The 22682-nt window shown below is 39.9% G+C and overlaps 1 protein-coding gene across 1 annotated transcript; it reads left to right on the plus strand.

The window, feature by feature from the left end:
- The first annotated feature begins 18721 nt into the window (after window positions 1-18721).
- On the plus strand, window positions 18722-20728 carry LOC114261122 (uncharacterized). Its single transcript, XM_028201335.2, has one exon. It carries the CDS (start codon window positions 18930-18932, stop codon window positions 20517-20519), a length of 1590 nt encoding a protein of 529 aa, XP_028057136.2. The 5' UTR covers window positions 18722-18929; the 3' UTR covers window positions 20520-20728.
- Window positions 20729-22682: the final 1954 nt, after the last annotated feature.

The following is a 22682-nucleotide window of genomic DNA, read 5'->3' on the forward strand; positions in this document are numbered from 1 at the left end:
CGCTCGCTCAGCGGTAGGAGCTCGACCCCGGGATCCATCTCGTGGTCCGGGGGAGTCCCGCCACGTGGAATGTCGTCCGCCATATCAAAAATGATGAGAAAATGGCCGGAGGAAGGAAAACCGGGCCGGAATACGAAGAGTCAACCGGAAAGTCAACTCCCGAGAAGGTCGAAAATGGCCGGGAAGGCCGGAATGTGAAAAGGCACGGGAATGAAGAGGAAAACGAGGGGAACAAACCCCGAAAAGGCGGGAACGCCAAACGAGGCACCGAAACAAAGATGTGATCGGTTGAAAATGTCCGAAACGCGAAGAAAATCGCGAATCCGACGACGAAACGGGCGTAGAACGCGAAGAAACGGAGAAACGGAGAGAGGGAAACGCTCTAGAGAGAGAGTGTGAAGGATTTCGGCGGAAGAGGAATGAGAAAATAGGGTTTGGAAACCCTATTTTATAACACCCGTGGTGAAAAGTTGAATCTGCCCCGATTCAGCAACTTTTTGCCAGTCGGCAATGTTTTGTGCCGGCCGGCACTTTTTTGTGCCGATTGACTTGTTTTTCAGCCGGTGGACAGCCGATGGCCTCCCCTTCCGGCCGGTGGTGTTCCCACAGCCTTGTTTAGGCCATATGAGGAGTTTTTGGTCTTCATAGCTCAAGAAAGTGTATCTCCGATGCTCAACAGGCCTCCGTTTTGACTTCGAACCACGTCTGCCGTGCGTAGCACTCCAACTCGTGCAAGGCTGTATCCTTTAAGCATCCTTTTTGCCTCTTACAAGATCCAAAAGTTTCCCCATGTGCGTTGCACGCGTTCATCGCACTATTTCGGTGCATTACATCGCGCTATTACGCGCCTCGCAGTTGCATTGTTTTGCATACACTACATGCGTTGTAACACGCACCCCTTTGCATTGTCATGCACATTTCTCATGCATTGTCATTGCATTTTTGTTACGAACATTGTTATGCATTTAGACACACGTGCATTGTTACGCATTTGAGTCCATTTACATCCCGTGTGGCATACGTGTCGCACTGGGCATCTTTTTGCACCCTATGGGGCATGCGTGTCTCATTCGTTTCATTTTGCATCTTATGAGGCATACGTGTCTCATTTGTTTCATGTTGCGTCTTGTGGGGCATACGTGTTTCATTTTGTGTCATCTTCATCGGCCTGTGCGCCTCGTTTGCATAGAACATGCATTCACTCGCACTGTTTTGTGCACTTCAAATCAATCGCACTGTCTTGTGCATTTTCAAAAGAACTCGCACTGTTTTGTGCATCGCATATCGATCGCGCTGTTTAGCGTATTGCACTATTTTCCATTACATTGCATCGCACTGTTTTGTGCATTTCAAACCTCGCGCTGTTCTGCGCATCGCACTGTTTTGTGCATTTCAAACCTCGCGCTGTTCTGCGCATCGCACTGTTTTGTGCATTTCAAACCTCGCGCTGTTCTGCGCATCGCACTATTTTGTGCATTCCAAACCTCGCGCTGTTCTGCGCATCGCACTGTTTTGTGCATTTCAAACCTCGCGCTGTTCTGCGCATCGCACTGTTTTGTGCATTTCAAACCACTCGCGTTGTCTTGTGCGTTTCAAAATCAATCGCGCTATTTTGCGCATCTCATTGCATTTTGCATGCATTCCATCGCACTGTCTTGCGCACTCGCGTTGTCTAACGCATCGCGCTATTTTGCGCATCATACCGTCGTGCATGTTCCGGTCTGGCGAGACCTTAAACACGCACGGTCTGGCGAGACCTTAAACACGTACGGTCTAGGAGACCCTAAATCCTCTGAAGGTGCGAGTCCTTCGGTGTTTGTCGTGCCCGAACAACTTTTGATAAGTTGCATCATACATGCACATCTTAAGCCGCGTGTTGTCGCGCATTTCATGCAACATGCATTTCATGCATCATTTGTATTTCAAAAAAAAAACCAAAAAAAAACATGCATTGTCATGCATACATTTTGCATCCCGGTCTAAGAGACCTTAAATCCTCTAAAGGTGCAATTCCTTTGGTGTTTGTCGTGCCCGAACGACTTTCGGTGGTCTGGTAAAGCCACCGGCCTATGTTTGCGGTGAGTTCCTAGAAGACCAACTGGGACGGTGGAAACTAGAGTTCGAACGGCTTATGCCTAGGACGCAAAGGTTCGGGAGTTCCGAGACTAAAGTCTGGTTTAAATACCCAGGGGTGTATCCTCGGCTTGAAATCTGTATGGAAGCCCCATAGATTGAGGCCGCACGTCTGCGCCTCAGTTCTGGATACTGAACCAACCTAGTATGTCGCCCTATTGGTAAGATAGGGAAAACTGCAATCATAGTCATTGCATCAACATGCATTGTCATGCATTTCCATTGTAGCTTGCATGCATCCATTGCATTTTCCCCAGTAGGTCGCATCATACTGCATTGTCATGCATTTTTGTAAATATCCATTCTATTGCATATTCGTATATATTGCATTGTAGTTTGCATGCATTCATTGCATCGCCTTCCGCCTATAGCTTGCGCCTTTCCAGGTTGAGCTTGGTCTGGTATGTGCCCTTACTGTTCATGTTAAAACACAGTTCTGCATGTGTATCGCGCCGATTCCACGCTGGTATGTTGGTTTAAGGGTTGCGGCACCTTTTCTGTGTTACACATGGCTCGTATGCGTACATGCCTTTCCTAGGCAAGATTTGGTTTGGCCCGCGTGCCATATCCATCGCATTATAGATTGCATGCATTCATTGCATCGCTTCCCATCTATGGCTTGCGCCTTTCCAGGTTGAGCTTGGTCTGGTATGTGCCCTTACTGTTCATGTTAAAACACAGTTCTGCATGTGTATCGCGCCTATTCCACGCTGGTATGTTGGTTTAAGGGTTGCGGCACCTTTTCTGTGTTACACATGGCTCGTATGCATACATGCCTTTCCTAGGCAAGATTTGGTTTGGCCCGTGTGCCATATCCATTGCCATCATCCTAGCATATCTATATTACATTGTAGTGTAATTTTGGCATCCGGCATTAGGATTGTAGTCCTTTCTCCAGCGGGTCGTTTCCCCACTTGTGTCAATTCCACCCAATACTTGTTCTTGCATTTGTCTACAATGCTCATAGTTCAGTTGACCGTTCTATGGTAGACAGACTTGTTACCTCCATCAATCTATTTGACATAGGTGTGGTTTCGAACCACTCGTGATTGGATCACGATTCAATTCCTTTGCATCTAGTTTGCATTGTTTCGATTACATTGCATCTTCATTTGCATTGTTCATACATTGTTTTGTATATATTGCATATCGTTTTGCATCCATCTTGCATTGTCATGCATGTTGCTAACAATATTGTACCTGTTAAGTTTGTTTTCTTTGCAGGCACGATATTGTATGTACAGTTCATTTGAGGCTGGTGCAACCAGACGAACCGGACAGGTACTGTATCCTCGGAGTGAGACGTATCGAGAATTGCATAATTCTCTCATATCCTTTCTGCATTGTAGTGTAGTTTGGTGTATGCTAGCTTAAAATTGTCGCATGTTTGCTTCATTACAGCTTTCTTTGCATGATCATAAGTTATGCTCGGCTTCGTGCATTGTCTTGCATTTTGCCCCTGCCTTCGGGCGCATACCTTGTTTGTCTTGCATGTTTGTCTAAGTCTTCGGCCTTGTCAAAAATGGGTCGTCTCTAGGCTTTGACATTCACTCCCGTCATTGTTATGACTTTCGAGTTCTGTCAAAGAGGGGCAACTGTAGACACCCCATTTTTGACCGTCCTCAAGACTTGGACGTCACCGTTCGAACACTCGGTGATCATCCATGTTTGTGTTCGTTTGGAGTTCCCGGAGGTCTCGGCTACGCGCCTTGTCTCAGGATCTCCGAACTCGACCGTTTAGTGTCTGGTTTTGCACCAAACACTTGTGTTTTGCCTTGGAAGGGCAGGGTAGGGCTTGTAGACCATCCCCACCCACCACCGGCAGTGGCTAGAGGCCACCGGCTGGTTTTTGTCTCATTGCCGGTCGGCACTATTTGTTGCCGGTCAGCACTTTTTAGTGCCGGTCGGCACTTCTTTTGGCCAAAATGGCATTTTTGGCCAGCCGACTACTGTGCATCTGCTTTTGCAGATATTTTAAGACAACTGTCTTGCTTTTGCTCCCCTCCATACACGTGTATGGAGGGATCTCCCTCTTATGAAGCTTGTCTTGTAAGCTTTACAAGACAAAAGCTTCTATATAGAGAGGGGCTCTCTCTTGGTAAAAGAGGTTAGAGACTTTAGACATTTTAGAGAGGGAGAAGACAGGGGAGAGCTCTGGTTTTAGGGTTAGGGTTAGATATACACTCTATCTCTCTTTTGCTCTCTTTGTGTTCTAGGTGTTTTGTGTCTTACTATTGCACACAAACACCTAGTGTTTCACCTTACTCTTGAAACTGAGGTTCTAAGGGGTTTGTTTTGAAGTTTTGGAGCTGACTTCAAGCCAAGGAAGGCCATTGGAGCATCATTTGTAAAGGGGTCTTCAAGGGTGAGAATCTAGTCCCTTTATTTCCCATTTTTGCACCTTATTTCTACCTGTCTTAAATTCGTTTTTGAGCTTGGTGTATAATACAAAAAAGTTCTGTTTTTAAGTCCTCTTGATTGTTTATTAAGAGTGTTTTTTTGTTTGGGGGTGTTTGACCCCTCTTAGGCCTTGAAAGGCCTCATTTTGTGCTATTTTGTGCTAGCTTCGGGACTTTGGTGTTTGGGCCTCTTCACCACTGAAATCTTGAGGGATTTCAGTGGTGGAGATGGTGCCTTGAAGTCTCTAAAAGGGGAGGGCCACCCCCTCTCCTTGTTGTCCTTGAAAAGGGCATGTTTTGGCCTCTAAAGGGAGCCTATATTTGAGTGTGTGTTGAGCATGTATAGGCTGTTTTTCATGCTTATATATCCATAATATAACATGATTTTAAATTGGTTTTGGTACTCCATGCATGCTTAGCATAGTTGCCATGTAATGCCTTGTTTATGCCTTAATATGCCTTAGGTTGTTAGCCCTTATTCGAGCATGTTTTAGGCTTAGTTTTGTGAAGATTTTGTGCTTATCTTGACATGTCTTAGGTCTGTCCATGGTTGTTTGGGTCGGATTTGGCATGTCTAGTATAGCCCCTTTGCATTCCGGTTTGTTGGCCTTGAGTATGTGCATGTATAGCATGACATCTTTGCATCGATTTGGTGATTTGGAACCACCCTACATGCTATTTCAGTCCCATTTTCATGCCTATGTGTTTGCCTTGAATGCTTCTTTAATGCTTTGAAAGCATGTATAGCATGTTCCATGTTTTGGCCATAGTGCATGCCTTTGAATTGAGCCACTTAGATGCCATCTAGGGGGCCCCCTTTGCATGATCTAGGTCTGCCTTGAACCTATTTTAGGTCCCCTTAGCCTTGTGAGGCTTGGTTGGCTTGGTCGTGCTTCAAGCCTCTTTGACTTGCTCCAAGCACTTAGGCCATTTGTTGCATGTTTAGCTTGACTTGTTGCTTGGTTTGGCACCTTGTATTAACATGATTTTCAAAGCTTATGTTGCATGCTAACTGTCCATGATATCCATTTTCAAGTGTGCTTGAGAGTTGTCCAATTTGTGCCTAAGTGTTGGCCTTTAATCATGTGTATGTGTGCATGTGTATTTGGTCCCTTATTATAGCACTATGGCCACTGTTTTAGGCCTATTTAGAGTTGCCTAAATCATGTATAAGTCCATCTTTTCATCCATTTGCATTGCCTCATGTGTGGTTGTATGCTTGCATAAGTGCCTTGCCATGCCATGTTGCATCCTTAGCTTGCATGCCTAGGTTGCATTGCATCTTGCATGCATGCCTTGTTCCTTGACTTGATGATAGGAATTGGGCCTTGTTTGTTTGATTGGTTTGCATTTCATTTGACATGAAAGTTGCATACTTGGCTCTTTGGGCCATCATGTATGGAAATGCGTGATTGGTGGTCCGAGAATTGAGACACATGTCCTTTCGAGTCACAACCATGATAAGGGACATGGTTGGTGCATACATGCCTCGAATTGTGCTGCCATGCTTTGCCTTGCCCTTTGTTGCTGTGAGTTGCAGGTTCTGCAGGCTTTCTTTGCCGACCGGCAGTGTATATTGTCGACCGGCAGTAAATCACCAGCCGATAGCTTCATTTTGTGCCGGTGGCCGAATCCCACTGCCGATGGCAATTCCATTCAGCCGGTGGTGTTCCTCCATGTCCAAGGAAGCAGCCCTGAGGTTTTGGCAACCTCCAGAGGAGTGAAGGAAGGAAAACAGAGGCAGCCTATGCATGGCGACGCGTTTCTCGAGGCGATTTTCCTGTTTTTCTAACTTTAGTTAGTTGCTTAGTTGATTAGGCAATTTGTAATATTTAATTAGCTTGCGTGGTTAATTATTTGTAATATTTATTTGGTCCCTCCGAGTGAGGGCAAATCTGTAATAAGCGTGTGTGAGTGGTGTGTATGTCTTCCAATCCCTACTTCTTTCTTCCCTTTTATTTACCTGCTTATGATGGTAGATTAGGGCACGTTTAATTTAGCATACCTTATGCTGTGCATGCGTGCATCCATGCATTTGTATTGCATGCATTAGGCTCGGTACATCACGCTAACTGCATTTGTATTTCAATTCAAAAATTGAATATGTGATAGTTGATCGCATTTCATATACCATGCTTAGGTTAGCCGAGCCTACTTCGATTGCATCCTGTATGCGTTGCATTAGGCAATTTAACATGAACTAGGACATGCATGTTTGCTAACTAGTTTACTGTTTTGGCACGGAGTACAATGTAAGTATTTTCCTGCTTTAGCATATCGCATGCGTGTGAATGTTATCATGACAGTACGCTTAACATGTGGCTAAATGCTTATGTGATAAACTGTTTGAATGCCTGTGGGTGAAGGTTGGATTGTTTGAGTTGGAAAAACTCATTGAAATCCATATTTTAGCCTACTCGCGAGTAGCAAATTTCAAAGCGCTTTTCAAAACAAACGGATATGCAATGTTTATTCCCAAATTAGGCAATCTAGTCTATGCTTGTTTGCTGTGCGCATAACATAGTAATTCTAGGCTAACAAATGGAATAAGAACACATAACGTTTTCAAAATCTGATATCACGGTTAGTAGAGGCCGGTCTTCGGACCGGGCGAGAGGGGGTGCTCATAGCTAACCTTCCCCGATCGTACCCAAGCTCCCGAGCCGAGACAACTCCGGTGATGACGGACATGTGGCCTTCGGCATCGAGTCAGGGTTTCCTAAATTCTCCCATTTAAAAAATATTTAGGTGGCGACTCTGTATCTGGCAAAGCAGTCCATGTTTGGCACTACTTTTTCAAAAATCTGTTTCTCAAAACGATTTGCCAGATTTGGACTCTTTGGTTCAGATTAAGAACCGTAACACAAATCGAGTCCGAACTGTAGCAAGGTCCCTCCGCGGGCGTGTTACAGCAGGTTATGTGCGCTGTTACGCACTCATTATTTTAACTTGCGCTGTTGCGCAAGTTATGTGCGCTGTTACGCACCACTTATTTTAACTTGCACTGTTACGCAGGTTATGTGCGTTGTTACGTACTTCTTATTTTAACTTGCGCTGTTACGCAGGTTATGTGTGCTGTTACGCACTTCTTATCTTAATTTGCGCTATTACGCAGGTTATGTGCGTTGTTACGCACTTCTTTTCTCTAACTTGCGCTGTTACGCAAGTTATGTGCGCTGTTACGCACTTACTTATCTGCTTTACTTGCGTTGTTACGCATGTTTACTTCTTTACTTGCGCTGTTACGCATGCTTTACTTGCGCTGTTACTCATGCTGTTCGTCTTTTAACCTAAGCTGTTACGCATGTTTATCTCTTTAACCTGCGCTGTTACGCATGTTTTATTTCTCCTACTTGCGCTGTTATGCCTGTTTTACTGATGTAACCTGCGTTGTCTCACATGTCATATCTTTACTTGCGCTGTTACGCATGCTTTACTTGTGCTGTTACGCATACTGTTCTTCTTTTAACCTGTGCTGTTACGCATGTTTATTTTCTTAACCTGCACTGTTACGCATGTTTTATTGTTTAAACTTACGCTGTTACGCATGTTTTACTTCCTTAATGTGCGTTGTATCGCATGTTTTAGTTCTTTAACCTGCGCTGTCACGCATGTTTTTCATGTTTTATTTGCGTTGTTTCACATGTCTCTATCTTGCGCTATTACGCATGTCTTAACCTACGCTGTTATGCATGTTCCATCCGCGTTGTCTCGTACCCATAGGATTGCATTGTTTTGCACTCCTCCACTTGCGTTGTCATGCACTTTTCACTTGCATTGTTATGCATGTTTCTAATGATATAGTACCTGTTGAGTCTCTCTCTTACAGGGCACGATATTGTATGTACGGTTCATTTTAAGTCGGCACGACCAGACGAACCGGACGGTATTGTATGCACTCCACGATAGACGTGGTGAGAATTGCATAATTTTCTTACATTCTTTCTGTTGAAATATGTAGGACTGTTATTCATTCGCTTAAAATGTCGCATTTATTGTATATAATTGCTTCATTACAGTTTTCCTTTGTATGATCATAAGTTATGCTCTTGCATCTTGCATATCATTTGCATTATGCCCCAGCCTACGGGCGCATCTCTGCATGCTTATATTGATTGTCTGCCTGAGTCTTCGGCCTTGTTAAAAATGGGTCGTCTCTGGGCTTTGACACTCACTCCCGTCACTTTGTGACTTTCGAGTTCTGTCAAAGAGGGGCAACCGTAGACACCCCATTTTTGACCATCCTCAAGACTCGATTGTGCTTGCAGGTGCATCCGGACACTAGTTCGATTGCTCGTCGGGCATTCGACTTTTGTGGCGGAATGTCACAGGTTTGAGCTTTCCAGACCCTGTATCCTTTCTGCCTCATTCTTGGACCATGACTTGGTCCTTTCAGCATCTTTCTCCTGGTGCACTGCCGGCTATGGTCTGGCACTACCGGCCATGGTCTGGCACTGCTGGCCATGTATTTGTTTCTGCCGGTCATTGAGTGAGACTGCCGGCCATCAAAGAGCCACTGTCAGCCATCACTGAGGGCCGGTAGAACCCCTGTCTCAGCTGGTTTTACTCCAGATATTTTGAGCCAGCTGGAATCCTTTTATCTGCCCTCCATACACGTGTATGGAGGGATGAAGCTCTTGCCAAGCTTCTTGAAGAAGCTTTGCATTGCTTTCCTTCTATATAAGGAGAGAGCCTCTCTCCTTAGAAGAGGTTCAGCACTTTTACAAGAGATATAACTCTCCCTCTCTATATTTCTTGCTCTCTCTCTCTCTATATATTGTTGTATTTTAGTCCATTCTTCTTGCACTTTTACACTACAACACATAGAGATACACCACCACCATTGGACTGAGGTTCTTGGGAGGACTTCTTGAGCTCTGAAAGTGAGGTTTTACCCCCTGATGTTGCTGATCTTGAAGTTGGTCTTCAAGGGTGAGTATTTCCCCCATTTTAGCACCTTTTTGTATCTCATTTTGGCCATTCTTGCATATTGTTTTAGGCCTTGCTTTCAACTGAAAAAAGTCTTGTTTTTAAGTGCTTTTGGTGGTTGTTTAAGGTCTTTTGGCTGTTGAGGGTCTTCAGCCCTCTTGTTGGCCTTGTTTGGCCTTGTTTTGAGTCATTCCTTAAGGCCTCCGAGCTAGCCTTGGTTTGGCCTTCTAACCACTGAAATCCAGTGGATTTTCAGTGGTAGGCATGAAGTCTTGAGGCCTCAAATCAGAGGGGGTGGCCCCCTCTCTTTTGGTTCTTGTTTGCTTGCATTTTTGGCCTTCCAAAGGAGCATGCCTCTATGTATTTTTGAGGCTTGGTTCAGGCCATTTTTTGTGACTTTTAGGACCTGCCTTAAGTCTTTCCATGGCTGGTTTGGTCATATTTTGCATGCATCTTACATGTGCAGTGTAATCCCATTCATAGCCTTACAAAGTAGCATGTTCTTCTTGCATGCATTGGCTCCATTTCAGTAGGTTTTTGGTGATATTTTACCATGCCTTAGATCTGTTTTAGGTTGGTTTTGTCACTTCATGCATGCATGATACACTTGTAGTGCAAATCTCTTAAACCAGTCTTGTATGCTTTTTGCTTTAGCATGTCATTCTAGCTTATGTTGAGCCCATTTCAGCATGTTTTTTGTGATGTTTTGCCATGTCATGACTCTGTCTAAAGTGGGTTTGGTCATCCTTTACATGCTTCATATACTTGTAGAACAAATCTTGCTTACTAGCTTCATGTGCATGATGTTTTGATTCATCATCCTAGCATATTTTGGCTTTGCTCCAGCATGATTTTGTTCTTATTTTGGGCTGTTCTTGGCCTATTTTGGGATGCCATGTCCATATCACTCATGCTTTGTATGGCTATAGTGTAAATGCTTAGGCTAGACTTGGTTTTTGAGGCCCCTACCATGCCATACATGTGATGTTTGCATGCTTTGCCATTATTCTAAGTGTTATTTCAGTCCATGAAATGTGGCCATACACTTGCATTTGACATGCTTTTAATGCTTTGGAGCTTTGGCTCTTTATGCCTCGAATGAACTTTTGTGCATGCCATTAAGCCTAAGCCTTTGGCTCATCATATCAGTGCATTTTTGGTCTTGTTATGCCATGATGTAACTCTGTTTTATGCTGTCCAAGTCATGCCATATTTGGTTTTAATAGGTGTAGTGCATTGCCTCTTTTGTAGCCTTGCATGCTCCATGTTTTTGGCCTTGTGTTCTAACTTGCGTTGGCTAGCTTCAAGCTTGTTTTTGGTCTTGTTTAGACTTGCCTGGGGACTGTTTTAGGTTTCCTTAGCCCTTTCGGGCTTGCTTTGTATGGCCATGGCTTAAGTCCCTTTGCTAAATGCTTAGCTTTTGAGCTTCATGCATGCTATGCTTGTGTTATGTGCGTGATTTGGCATCATTCCTAATATCATTTCAGAGCATGTAGTATTGTCATACTTGCATGTTTTTCATTCCTCAAGTGTGCTTAAGGGTTGTATCTTTATGCCTTAATTCTTGAGCCAATTGGCATGCATGCTTGCCTTACATCGTATTGTGTGCCATGTGCATTAGCATTATGCATGCAATTAGCCTTGCTAGGTTGTTCATATTGCATTAGCATTGTGTATGACATCCTTGCATTGCATTGTTGTTGGGATTAAGTGTTAATTCGAGCACGAGAAACGAGGAACGTTTCATACTTCAAGTGATGAAATGTGTCTCAATTCTCGGTCGCCGACGCTCTTGATTATTCATGATAGAGTTTTAGGCTTTGTGTGTTTATTTGTGCATTCATTTCATATTGATGTTCACAAGTTGGATCTTTGGCCATCATGCATCGAGATGCGTGATTGATGGTCTTGGATCCGACTATGCCTCTCCCTTGATGTTTCGAGGTGATATGGGGTGGCATAGTGCGTATATATCCTTGGGAGACCCTCTATTTTCTCTATTTTGTGTTCTGCTACAGCTTAGTGTCACAGCACATCAGTGGCCGGCAGTGCCCTATAGATGGCCGGTACCTCCTCATCCTTGGCCGGCAGATGGTCGACAGCATCTCTCCATGGCCGGCAGGCCACTGATGCACTCCTCAGACTGGTTTTGGTAAGTTCCAGCAGCAAGGTCTCAAGGACACCCTGCAGACAGAGCCTCTAAAGAGCAACTGGAGAGCTTACTAGGACAGGAACCGAGCATGCATGTTCACCTTCTTCAACTTGCCGAGGCAACATTATTTAATGCTTACTTGTTAGTTAGCTTCAATTTAATTAGTTAATTTGTTAATTAATTAAGTTTTGTAATAATTAGTTGTAACTAGTTATTCATTTGGTTATGTAATAATTAATTAGCTTGTTAGTTCGTTAATTAGTTGGCATGTATTATTCATTCGGACCCTCCATCGAGAGGGCGAATTTTGTAATAAGTGTGCGTTCGTGTGTGCATGTCTTCCAACCTCCATTTCTTTCTCCCTTTTACTTACCTGCTTTTGATGGTTAGTTCTAGGTCATTTTCAATTAACATACTTATGCTTGCATGTTTGCATCATTCATCTACATTGCATGCACCAGGCTCAGCGCATCATACTAACTGCATTGTATTTCAATTCCAAGTTGAATACATGTATCAATTATCGCATCTCACATGTCATCTTAGAATAGCCGAGCCTATTTCTAGTTGCATTTTGCATGTGTTGCATTAGCCATCTTAACATGAACTAGGATCATGCATTGATTACTAACTAGCTATTGTTTTGGCTTGGAGTACTAGGTAAACTTTTATGCTTTAGCATACTGCATGTGTGTTAATGTTACCATGAAAGCATTCTTGCCATGAGGCTATTTGCTTATGTGATATAAACTGCCTGAATGCCTGTGGGTGAAGGTTGGATTACTTGAATTGGAACAATTCATTGAAATCTGCATTTTAGCCTACTTGCGAGTAGCAAACTTCAAACTGTTTTCAAACAAACGGATATGCGATGCTTTGTTCCAAATTAGGCGATCTAGTCTATACTTGTTTTCTGTGCGCATCACATAGTAAGATTAGCTAATTAATCGGAATAAGAACACATGTGTTTTTAAAAACAAAATATCATGTTTAGTATAGGTCGATCTTTGATCGGGCGAGCGGGGGTGCTCATAGATGACCTTCCTTAATCGTACCCAAGTTCCTGAGCCGAGGCAACTTTGGTGATGACGGACACGTGGCCTTAGGCAACGAGTCAGGGTTTCCTAAATTCCCCAAAAATAAAATATTTAGGTGACGACTCTATATCTGGCAAAGCAGTCCATGTTTGGCACTTCTTTACAAAAATCAATTTTCCAAAATAATTTGCCGGATTTGGACTCTTTGGTGATTTATCAATCTCACATCGCACATTGTGAGATCAGATTAAGAACCATGACAAATTGAGTCCGAACTGTAGCATAGGCCCTCGGGGCGCGTCTACAGAGGTGTGCCGAAGTTAGACAATGATGGCGAATGTAGCAGAACAGTGAATGCTTCACCGGAGGAGGTGATTAGAGCACGATGCAGAGCTTGAAAAACTTAAAACAATGGCATTTTTTTTTTTAGAGAGAAGTTTTAGAGAGAGAAAGCTTAAGACAAATCAAGAAGGCAAAAGTGAAGAGATGGAAAGGGAGAGTGTTTTTGTTAAAACACGAAAATGCGGCAAAATTACATTGAATATGCCTTAGACGAGATGCTTGTCAAACAACGTGCGCAGACGCGACGCGACCTGATGGCGCGTGTTAGGTACGAATCAATGAGGAAAAAACGCGTGGATAAAACAATTGAGAAACCGTGCGTGACAGCTCATGCGCAGATAGAACTCTTGGAGTTCTTGATTTGATAAAGCAAAGACCTCAGCTAGGAGGACGATTTCAGTTAAAGAATTTTAAAAACTTAGTTCTTGGTTTTTGGGCATTGGTAAAGCAGGCTGCAGTCTTGGACAGATGGAGCTGACGTGCGATGACCTCGGTAATAAAGAGGTCGAGTAAGCTTTTAGCCGATGTACTATATGGACAAACGATATAGGTTCCATCATGCCGAGGTAATAGAACCTAGGGGCAATTGTGGGGGCATATTTTTGTGAATGTCAAACACGTGGCCAAGGTGGCACCGAAATGCCAGCCGATGTGCCACGTGTCCTGGTTATGGTGCCAAGATGATCTCGACGAGGCCGAGGTTATCTGTTGAGATATCGGAATCTGAGATGAATGGATAAGCTATAAGAGTCTTAGAATGGGAGAGAGCCTCAGCCTGGATAAGGATAAAACTCTTAGAGAGTTTATCTTTATCCATTTGAGAGTCCAGAATGAGCATTGAGCCAAAGTCCAAGAGAAGTTAGGCTTTTGCAGAGATCAGGTTAGTGCTTGCTATAAAAGTAACGCACCCTCGTGGGTCTAAGGTATGCTTTTTGTATTTTGACTAGTGAGTTAAGCACTGTTTGCTATCTTTGAGAGATAATTGAGTACTGACTTGATCGTCGGAATGCCCCCACGTGGAAGAACCATCGCCGGAGTCTTATCTTTATGTGACAGGTTGTTCAAGCGCAATCTATTCTGCCAGTGTTCTCCAACTAAGTTTCTGTTTGGCAGTGTGGTCAGAAATCAACACCCACATTAATGATTGGTTAGATAATGTATGATGAAAAATTATCAAGTAGTCTCAAAGTATTATCGTGTTTATGATACTCTCGATTAATGAAGACACACGAGATGAAATAAATAGAGTCGATCTTATCTCTCACTCAGCTGACTAGGTAAGTCAAGTTTGTTGTAACCATTATATAACTATCACTCTTATCAATTCATAAACACCATATCAATATGAATAAATGTTTAGAGACCACAACATAATTATTAAATTAAATTAAATCACTACTTCACTGAATATTTGTTATAAGATAATTTTATGGAGATTGCGAGGAGAGAGGACATCATAGCCAAGAATTTTATAGAAAGAGAAAGGTAAGATGGGGCAGATGGGATTTCATGGCCTTCATGCAACTTTATATCTTAGCCACAATCTATATATCAATATATATATATATATATATATATATATCTATACTATATATTAAGTAAAAAGGGGTTTCTAAACCCCAAGACTTGTGGAAGCTCTAATATGTCAATTCTAATTTTTTAATTTTTTGTTTTTTTAAAAAAAAAATTAACATCAGCATTTATTAACTTCTCTCAACCCATAAGACTTTTTGACTTCTCTCATAATTACTGCAGTACCTTTTCCAAAACAAATAATATGTACATTAAAAAAATTTTAAAACAAATATAAATATCTATATCTATCTATTTATTTATATCTATCTCTAACCCACAAGTTTTGTGGGAGTTCCAATATCGCAATCTAAATTTCTTGATTTTTTTATTTTTAAAAAAAAACCTTAGCATTCATTAATTTCTCACAACCCCCAAGCCTTACCCTTATAATAACACTTTAATGCATTAAGAATAAATATAAAAAAAAAAAATTCCTTGAAAAGTCCAAGACATGTGAATTCCTTGAAAAGTCCTAACACATATGATTATTTACCCTCATAATTACACTTTAATGCATTAAGAACAGGTATAAAAAAAATTCCTTGAAAAGTATAACATATATGATTATTATCAAAATATTAAACTTTAATATAATATAAAAAAAGAAGACATTTAATTCATTGAAAAATTCAACACATATGATTATTATATTGAACTTTAATATAATATAAAAAAGAAAAAAGAAAAAGAAGACATTTAAAAAAAAAAAAAGACATTTAAAAATCACAATTCACATATATATCTCATGATCAGCATTTATTACCTTTTTTCAATCCACATGTCTTTCCACATGCCTGAATTTATTAATTTGGTCAAAATTATCTAATCAGAATTTAAAATCCCCTCATACAGATAATTATAGATACAACCCGTGCATAGTTACTGCAGTACCCTTTTTAATTTCTCCAATACACTATGGTTAGTAATAAGATTGTTAAATTATTATTATAAAAAATCTTTAAAAAATAATTTATATACTAAAAAAATCTGAAATAAATATAAATATTTATAATTATCCCGTGCATAACACGGGTGATAGGCTAGTATATATATTAAGGAAAAAGGGTTTCTAACTCTCAATTCTTGTGGGAGTTCCAATATTTCAATCTGAATTTTTTAATTTTTTACTTAAAAAAAAACTCAACATTTATTGATTTGGTTAAAATTCCCTAATCAACATTTATTAACTTTTTTCAATCCACATGTCTTTCCACATGCCTACATTTATTGATTTGGTCAAAATCCCCTTATCAACATTTAAAATCTTCTCATACAAATAATTATAGATACAACTCATGTATAATTACTGTAATACCCATTTCAACTTCTCCCATACACTATGGTTAGTAATAAGATTATTAAATTATTTTTATAAAAAATCTTAAAAAATATAATTTATATATTAAAAAAAATCTAAAACAAATATAAATATTTATAATTATCCTGTGCATAACACGAGTGATACGCTAGCACATCTTAATCCAATCCCATCTCTTGTAACCCAAAACAAACGGACCCTTAATATTTTGATGACGACTTTTGTGTCTCTCTGATTATATTAACAACACCACAATATTAAAATGGTATTATTATTCGAAAAAGGAAGACTCACAAAACTTTCTTCGTTAAAAAAACAAAATAATACTAATAATTTTAACAATTATCAAACAAATCAACTTTTTAAATTCTGAAAAAGTTAAAAAAAAATTAAAAAAAAAATTGCCAAAGCCACCATAAATCAATGCATTGAAATAGCATGACAGCAACTTCATTTAAAAATTCTTAGGAAAATTTATATGTATATATTATATAAGGAAAATGATATTTTTAATCCACAAGTCTTATGAGAGTTTTAATATTTCAATCTTAATTTTTTAATTTTTTGATTTTAAAAAAAAAATCTCTGTATTTATTGACTTCTTCCAACCCACAAGCCTTTTTTGCTTTCCTCATACCTACTACTACACTCTTTTCAACTTATTCCATACACTATGATTAGTAATGTGATTGTTAAATTATTTTTTAAAAAATAATTTATATATTAAAAAAATATCTAAAATAAATATAAATTCATATTAAATCTGTCTATCGATATCTATATATATAATATAAGTAATAGGGGGTTTCTACCCACAAAAAGTCTTGAAGGAACTTCAATATACCAATCTTAATTTTCTAAATTTTTGATTTTTTTTATAAAAAAAATCTCAGCATTTATTGATTTTGTCAAAATCTCTTGATCAACATTTATTAACTTTTTTCAATCCACATACCTTTTCACATGCCTGCACTTACTGATTTGATCAAAATTTTATGATCAGCATTTATTAACTTTTTCCAATCCACATGTCTTTTGAGAGCTTTGGTCAAAATTCTCTTATATAAATAATTATAGATACAATCCGTGCATAGTTATTGCAGCACCCTTTTCAACTTCTCACATACACTATGATTAGTGAAAAGATTGTTAAATTATTTTTATAAAAAATCTAAAAAAAATAATTTAGATATTAAAAAAAATTAAACAAATATAAATATATATAATTATCCCGTCCATAGCACGGGTGATAGGCTAATAAGCTTAGACCCAAAGGGGTCAGTTATATCCTTGTCTAATAGATGACAAGAATTTCAATGTATATGGTGACATGTTTATTTGTATGCATTCACAATAGGGTCTGGTTTTGATCCAGTTCATCATTGGATTGGACCGTATTGTTGGGCCTGTGAGGGCCCACCACAGGTCCTGTTTTGAAAATCCGAACCGTTCAATATGTAGAACTCTTCGATTACTATATGCCTGTAAAAAATCACGTTGATCGGATATCGATAGTTATGTGATCAAATCAGTTTTTTGTCAACCGTTAATTTATTCGCCGTCCATTTTTTTTTTATACAAAACTGATTTGATCAGATAGGTATCGATATCCGATCAACGTGATTTTTTACAAACATATAGTACTCGAAGAGTTCTACACATTGACGGTTCAAATTTTCAAAACGAGACCCGTGATGGACCCCCACGAACCCAACAACACGGTCCAGTCCAATGGTAAACTGGACCATAGCCAGACCCTTCACAATATACTAGTCTATTCGATGAAAACAAAACTTTAAAATCAATTTTTTTGTTCCCTCTATAAAAAATAACAAAATGATTAAATTATTATTGCTTAAAAACTTACATACCAAAATCACCCTTCACTCACATTTTATTTACATATACAAACAAGATAATGTATGCATTTTTAGATGGAAATAAAATATTTTGATGCTTTTTTTTTTTTTTTTTTTTTTTTTTTGCGAGGCAAAAAATGAATGGGACCAAAGAAGCTGAAAATTATTGTATGAAACTTATCCATTTGATATATCAGATAATTATTGAAAATTTAAGAAGCACAAATATACATATATGTTTTGGAGGATATAAACAAGACAAAACAAACCTTTTGCAGCCACATATATTCATTGCTGAATATTTAACATCTCTTCCTTTCAGCCTATCAAACTCATCAATTTTTGAGGAGCACAACAAACAACTATTCTAGTCTCTCTCCCCCACAAATCTGTACGTGTCAAATGGTAGATCAACCATATTTACAACCCCAAATGAAGGAGAAAAAATTCGAGGTCTCCTCATAGTCTATGTGCAAATATAATATTTGATATGAGAACTTAAAAATAATATATTTTTGTGTTAATTTATTTCTTAAAAATTCACAAATTAAAAATATTTCAGAGATCTTGTAATTTGGGGAAAAAAAATTAAAAATTTTAGTCCTGACTACATTATTTTTAAATTCTTGCTATTCATATTCAAACAAACAATTTGGTACAAAGAAATATAATTATCTTATGTGTGTATAGAGTTTGATCACAAAACCAAATATAATTCTTTTATAGTTATGTAAGAAAATTGTATGTAATTTTATGTAGCAATTATTCTCAAAACACCGCGTGATCATATTTCAAGTCAATCACTAATTACTTAATTTCGTGTTGTTTTCCATCTCTAACATAAATTATGAGTTCTTATTCCTCTCTACCAATCAAAATCTTATGAATTATCACGTGTTTTTACTCCGAAAATACTGAATAGTGACCCAAGCTTATGATCAAATTATGTACACGTTAAAGAATAGAGAATGAAAATGTAGTAATTAATGCAAGAAAACACAAGCCCACAAGTTTCCCCTACAACCACTCCTTCCAGACCATGCAACTTCACTTCATAAGCGGCTAAAACCACCTCCAAGTTGGCAAACTATTTATCATTCATTCTTTCTATAAAATCTCACTTACAACAAACCCAACAAAAACCTCTCATAAAACAAAGACCCACCCACAAACCCAAGCAAAAAAATGGATATATGGTCATGGATATGTGAACTCCCCAGCTCCAACGAGTGGGACGAGTCACACTCCCCACTCATCTTCCAACTCGCCAATTCCAAACCGAGTCCACTCAAAACCTCTGCTTCCCAATCAATCCAACTCCGAGCAAATCGGACCTCCGGGTCCAACTCGGACCATTTCGTGACTTTCTCAGTCTGCTTACTTGGGTTGGATACTGAAAATCCAGAGACGGCTCTCTGGGTTTCCGACACGTGTCCTCTCTCCTCCGAAAAGCCCTTCTTGCCTCTCATCCTCCAACTCCTCCAAGAACTGGTTTCCCGCTCACCCACGGCGCAGAATAGCACCTGCCCAAATTCACAGCTCAAGCAGATCAAACCCGACCCGGTTTCCTGGATCCTGGACTCCCACTCGCCCGAGTCGTTCTCGAGTTTCTTCAATCTCATCTTTCTCACTCGCCTCTTCTGGCTGTGTGTATTCGACGCGCCTTCAGAGGTTGGCTCCTTCTACTTCTATTCCTTGTTAGCTCCAAACCTCGAAACTTTAACATCCAAACACACGCTTATTCTGAAAACGTTTTTCGTCTCAGTTGGTGTGGACGTAGAACTGTGTTTCATGCGCACCCTCGGGTACATGTTAGCAAAGTGGTTGATTTTAAGAGAGGTGGGTGTTGTTGGGTTACAATCGTTAACCCCATTACCATCTCAAAGTCTCGGGTTTTCTTATGCTATGGAGTCTCATGGGTTATGGGTTTTGAAAGGCTACGCGCCTGTTTGGGCCATGACTCTCACGCGCTCCAGCCGTCGCAAAAATGGGTACAATATAGTTGAAGCTAAAGAGTCTGTGCTAAGATACGCCTTGGCGCACCAGCAGCTGGAGGCTGTGGTTCAGTTGGAATATACAATCAAATTCACTGATGGATTTGTTCTTGTAAATGCACGTGTCGACAATATACGCATCCATGTGGCAAAGCTGGGGTTTAACGGAAACGAGGATGGTGATTACGTGGACGAGAGGCATTTCCCATCAAGAATACGGGTTTGGGTTGGGCCGGAGGTCGGGTCGACTTATGTGACAGGGTTGAGTTTGGGCCGGTCCACAGACAATGCGGAGAGAGAAATGGAAATGCAAAGAGTTATGAAGGGTAGTTTCGGAAATTTAAAAGTACCGAAGGTGAAAGCAATGGCAAGGGTAGCAACAAGGACGAGGGTGAAGAATTGGAGGTGGGATCAAGATGCAGAAGGTAATGTAGCCCTATTCGATGCGATTTTATGTGATAATAACACTGGTGTTGAAGTTGCCACATGGAAGCCATCAAATGGTGATAGTCAAATGGAAAATAATTTTCGAAAAAGATACGCGGGGGCCAATAGGCCATTTACTAAAGCCGGTGGATTAGTATTTGCCGGAGATGAGTGTGGCGGTGGTGTAGGGTGGAGATTGGGCAAAGAGATGGAAGGGAGTGTGTTGAAGTGGAGAATAGGGTGTCAAGTTTGGCTGAGTTATTGGCCTAATGGTGTGAAGAGCTCATATTTTGAGACTAGGCGTGTGGAGTGGAGTGATGAGGTTGATTTGCCTTTGATTGTTGGAAAGTTCTAACATGAGTATGAAACAAATTATTCAAGATATGAGAGGTTGATATAAATAAAATGTAGGCATATGTATGAGACTTTTGTAATTATATAATTTAAAATAGACTCTAAATGTATGTAATTTTATTGCTGTATTATTTCTTTATTAGAGAAAAAGGGATGGGTATAAATATGTGCAAGAATACTTTGTAATTATGAAACAAGTTCGTTAGTGCATATGTAACATGTTGTAGAAATTTTAATCCTTCCAATCATATGAAATTAACTGCAATGCAACCCATGGTTGATGCTTCCCTTTGCAGACTATTTCAAAGGAAGTAAGGCTTTCCTCTCTTTTCTTTATTGAACAGAAGAAATGGGCTGTAGTAGTGCTAACAATAACTGTAAAGTATACCAAGGCCAAGTTTGGCATATTGCAAAAAAGACAAAAAGTCAAAAAGTTACTCAAAAAGTTAAAAAATTAACACTATTCACCAAAAGTCAACAATTACGGCTGCACAACTCCCAATCTTAATTTTTCCCTACAAATCAATTTTTACAATTTTTTATTACACATTTTTCCATAAAAAGTCAAAAAGTTAACCCAAACATCCATATTTTCTTCCTCAATTTTTTAGTCCAAAAAGACAAAAAATACACTTATTTAGGACACCCCAAACAACCCCTAAGAATGTCTCCTTGATTGCTCAAGATGAAACTTTGGATCTAATTTGATCATGAAAATCATCATAGATAAATTTTAACTTTCTTGACAGTAGTGTGAGCTGCAAAAGCTGAGGACTATATATTCTGGTCTCTTAAGTAGTTTCTCAAAGAATACTGCTATAAGTGCTAACATTTAGGTTCTAGTTTTCTTCCATTAGTTTCAGAATTAGATAGCACTACAGCTTCTGTTATATTCACCAACACTTTCATAAAGCATCCCAAGGATTTTCAGTCAGACAGATATATGAACAAAATTCTTAAATCCCAACCAAACATCATCATAGCCTACCTAAGATTAACACCAGACATGGGTCACGAATTCTCTAGTTCCAAACTTCCATTTCTGTGACAATCATGCATTGGGAATAGAGAATCCATGCCCCATGACAATGTGAAAGAAAAATGTTTTAGAGCTATTCTAATATGTCTTTTATCCCACTATAATTTATCTTTTTCCTTTTTTTTTTTTCTTTTTTTGTTGCACTGCCAACTGTATAGAGGTCCATTTAGAACTCTCTTTCACTGCTGCAGTGTGAAATTTCTAGAATCATTACCTCTATTGCCTTTCAAAGTATAGGAAACAGACCTCTAGGTCATTGAAAATGGAGGTTTCGTTAGGATATTCCTGAAAAGGCTAGCTTAGCTTCCTGATAAGTGGCTTCCACCCCATCAACCACAATAGATTAAAAAAATTAATTAAGGATATTAATATTTTAAAATGAAATAATATAGCGATCCCGGGTTTACCCTTATTGTACAGTGATCCGGACATGTGTCCGTGGATGACAGTAGTTGATTATTACCTGGTGTACATCCTTTCTTACTTTGTATTTGAGTTATAGGATGTGTTGGGCAGGTTTGTTGCAGGTTGGTTGAGTTTAGAAACCAAAACTAGTTGCCCAGATTTTGACCTGTTCGCTCGAGCGGGGGTTTTGGCGCTCGAGCGGGAATTTCACCTATCCAGTATTTCCTGTGCAGTGTTGGACGCTTGAGCGTGGGATTGGCCGCTCGAGCGTGGGATTGGCCGCTCGAGCGGGATTGTGTGAGTGCCGCTCGAGCGGGGAGTTAGACGCTCGAGCGGGAGACCTGTCTGCAAAAGTTCTGGGAGTGTGCATCCGGAGCTCGAGCGGGGGATTGGCCGCTCAAACGGGAGTCTGTGAGTGACGCTCGAGAGGGGAGTTTGACGCTCGAGCGGGGCAACTTTTATATAAATCCGAAATCCGACTTTTGGATCACTTTTTCAAGATCTTTTCTCTCTCTTACTTTTCCAAAAAGCCATTTTCAGAGCTTCTCACTCTAAAACCGGCCCTTCTCTCTTAGATTTGATCTAGTAGGAGTTGTTTGCTCACTTTTGGTCTTCACGAAAGTTGTGTTGATCGTCGAGGGCTACATTTTAATCTGAAAATTTCAGAATTTGAAGCATTTTGGTTTTGGTCTTCATCTCCATTGGAGCTCAAACTTTGAG

This window comes from Camellia sinensis, chromosome 2 (genome assembly GCF_055761805.1).
Source record: "Camellia sinensis isolate YWXY chromosome 2, ASM5576180v1, whole genome shotgun sequence".
NCBI lineage: Eukaryota > Viridiplantae > Streptophyta > Magnoliopsida > Ericales > Theaceae > Camellia > Camellia sinensis.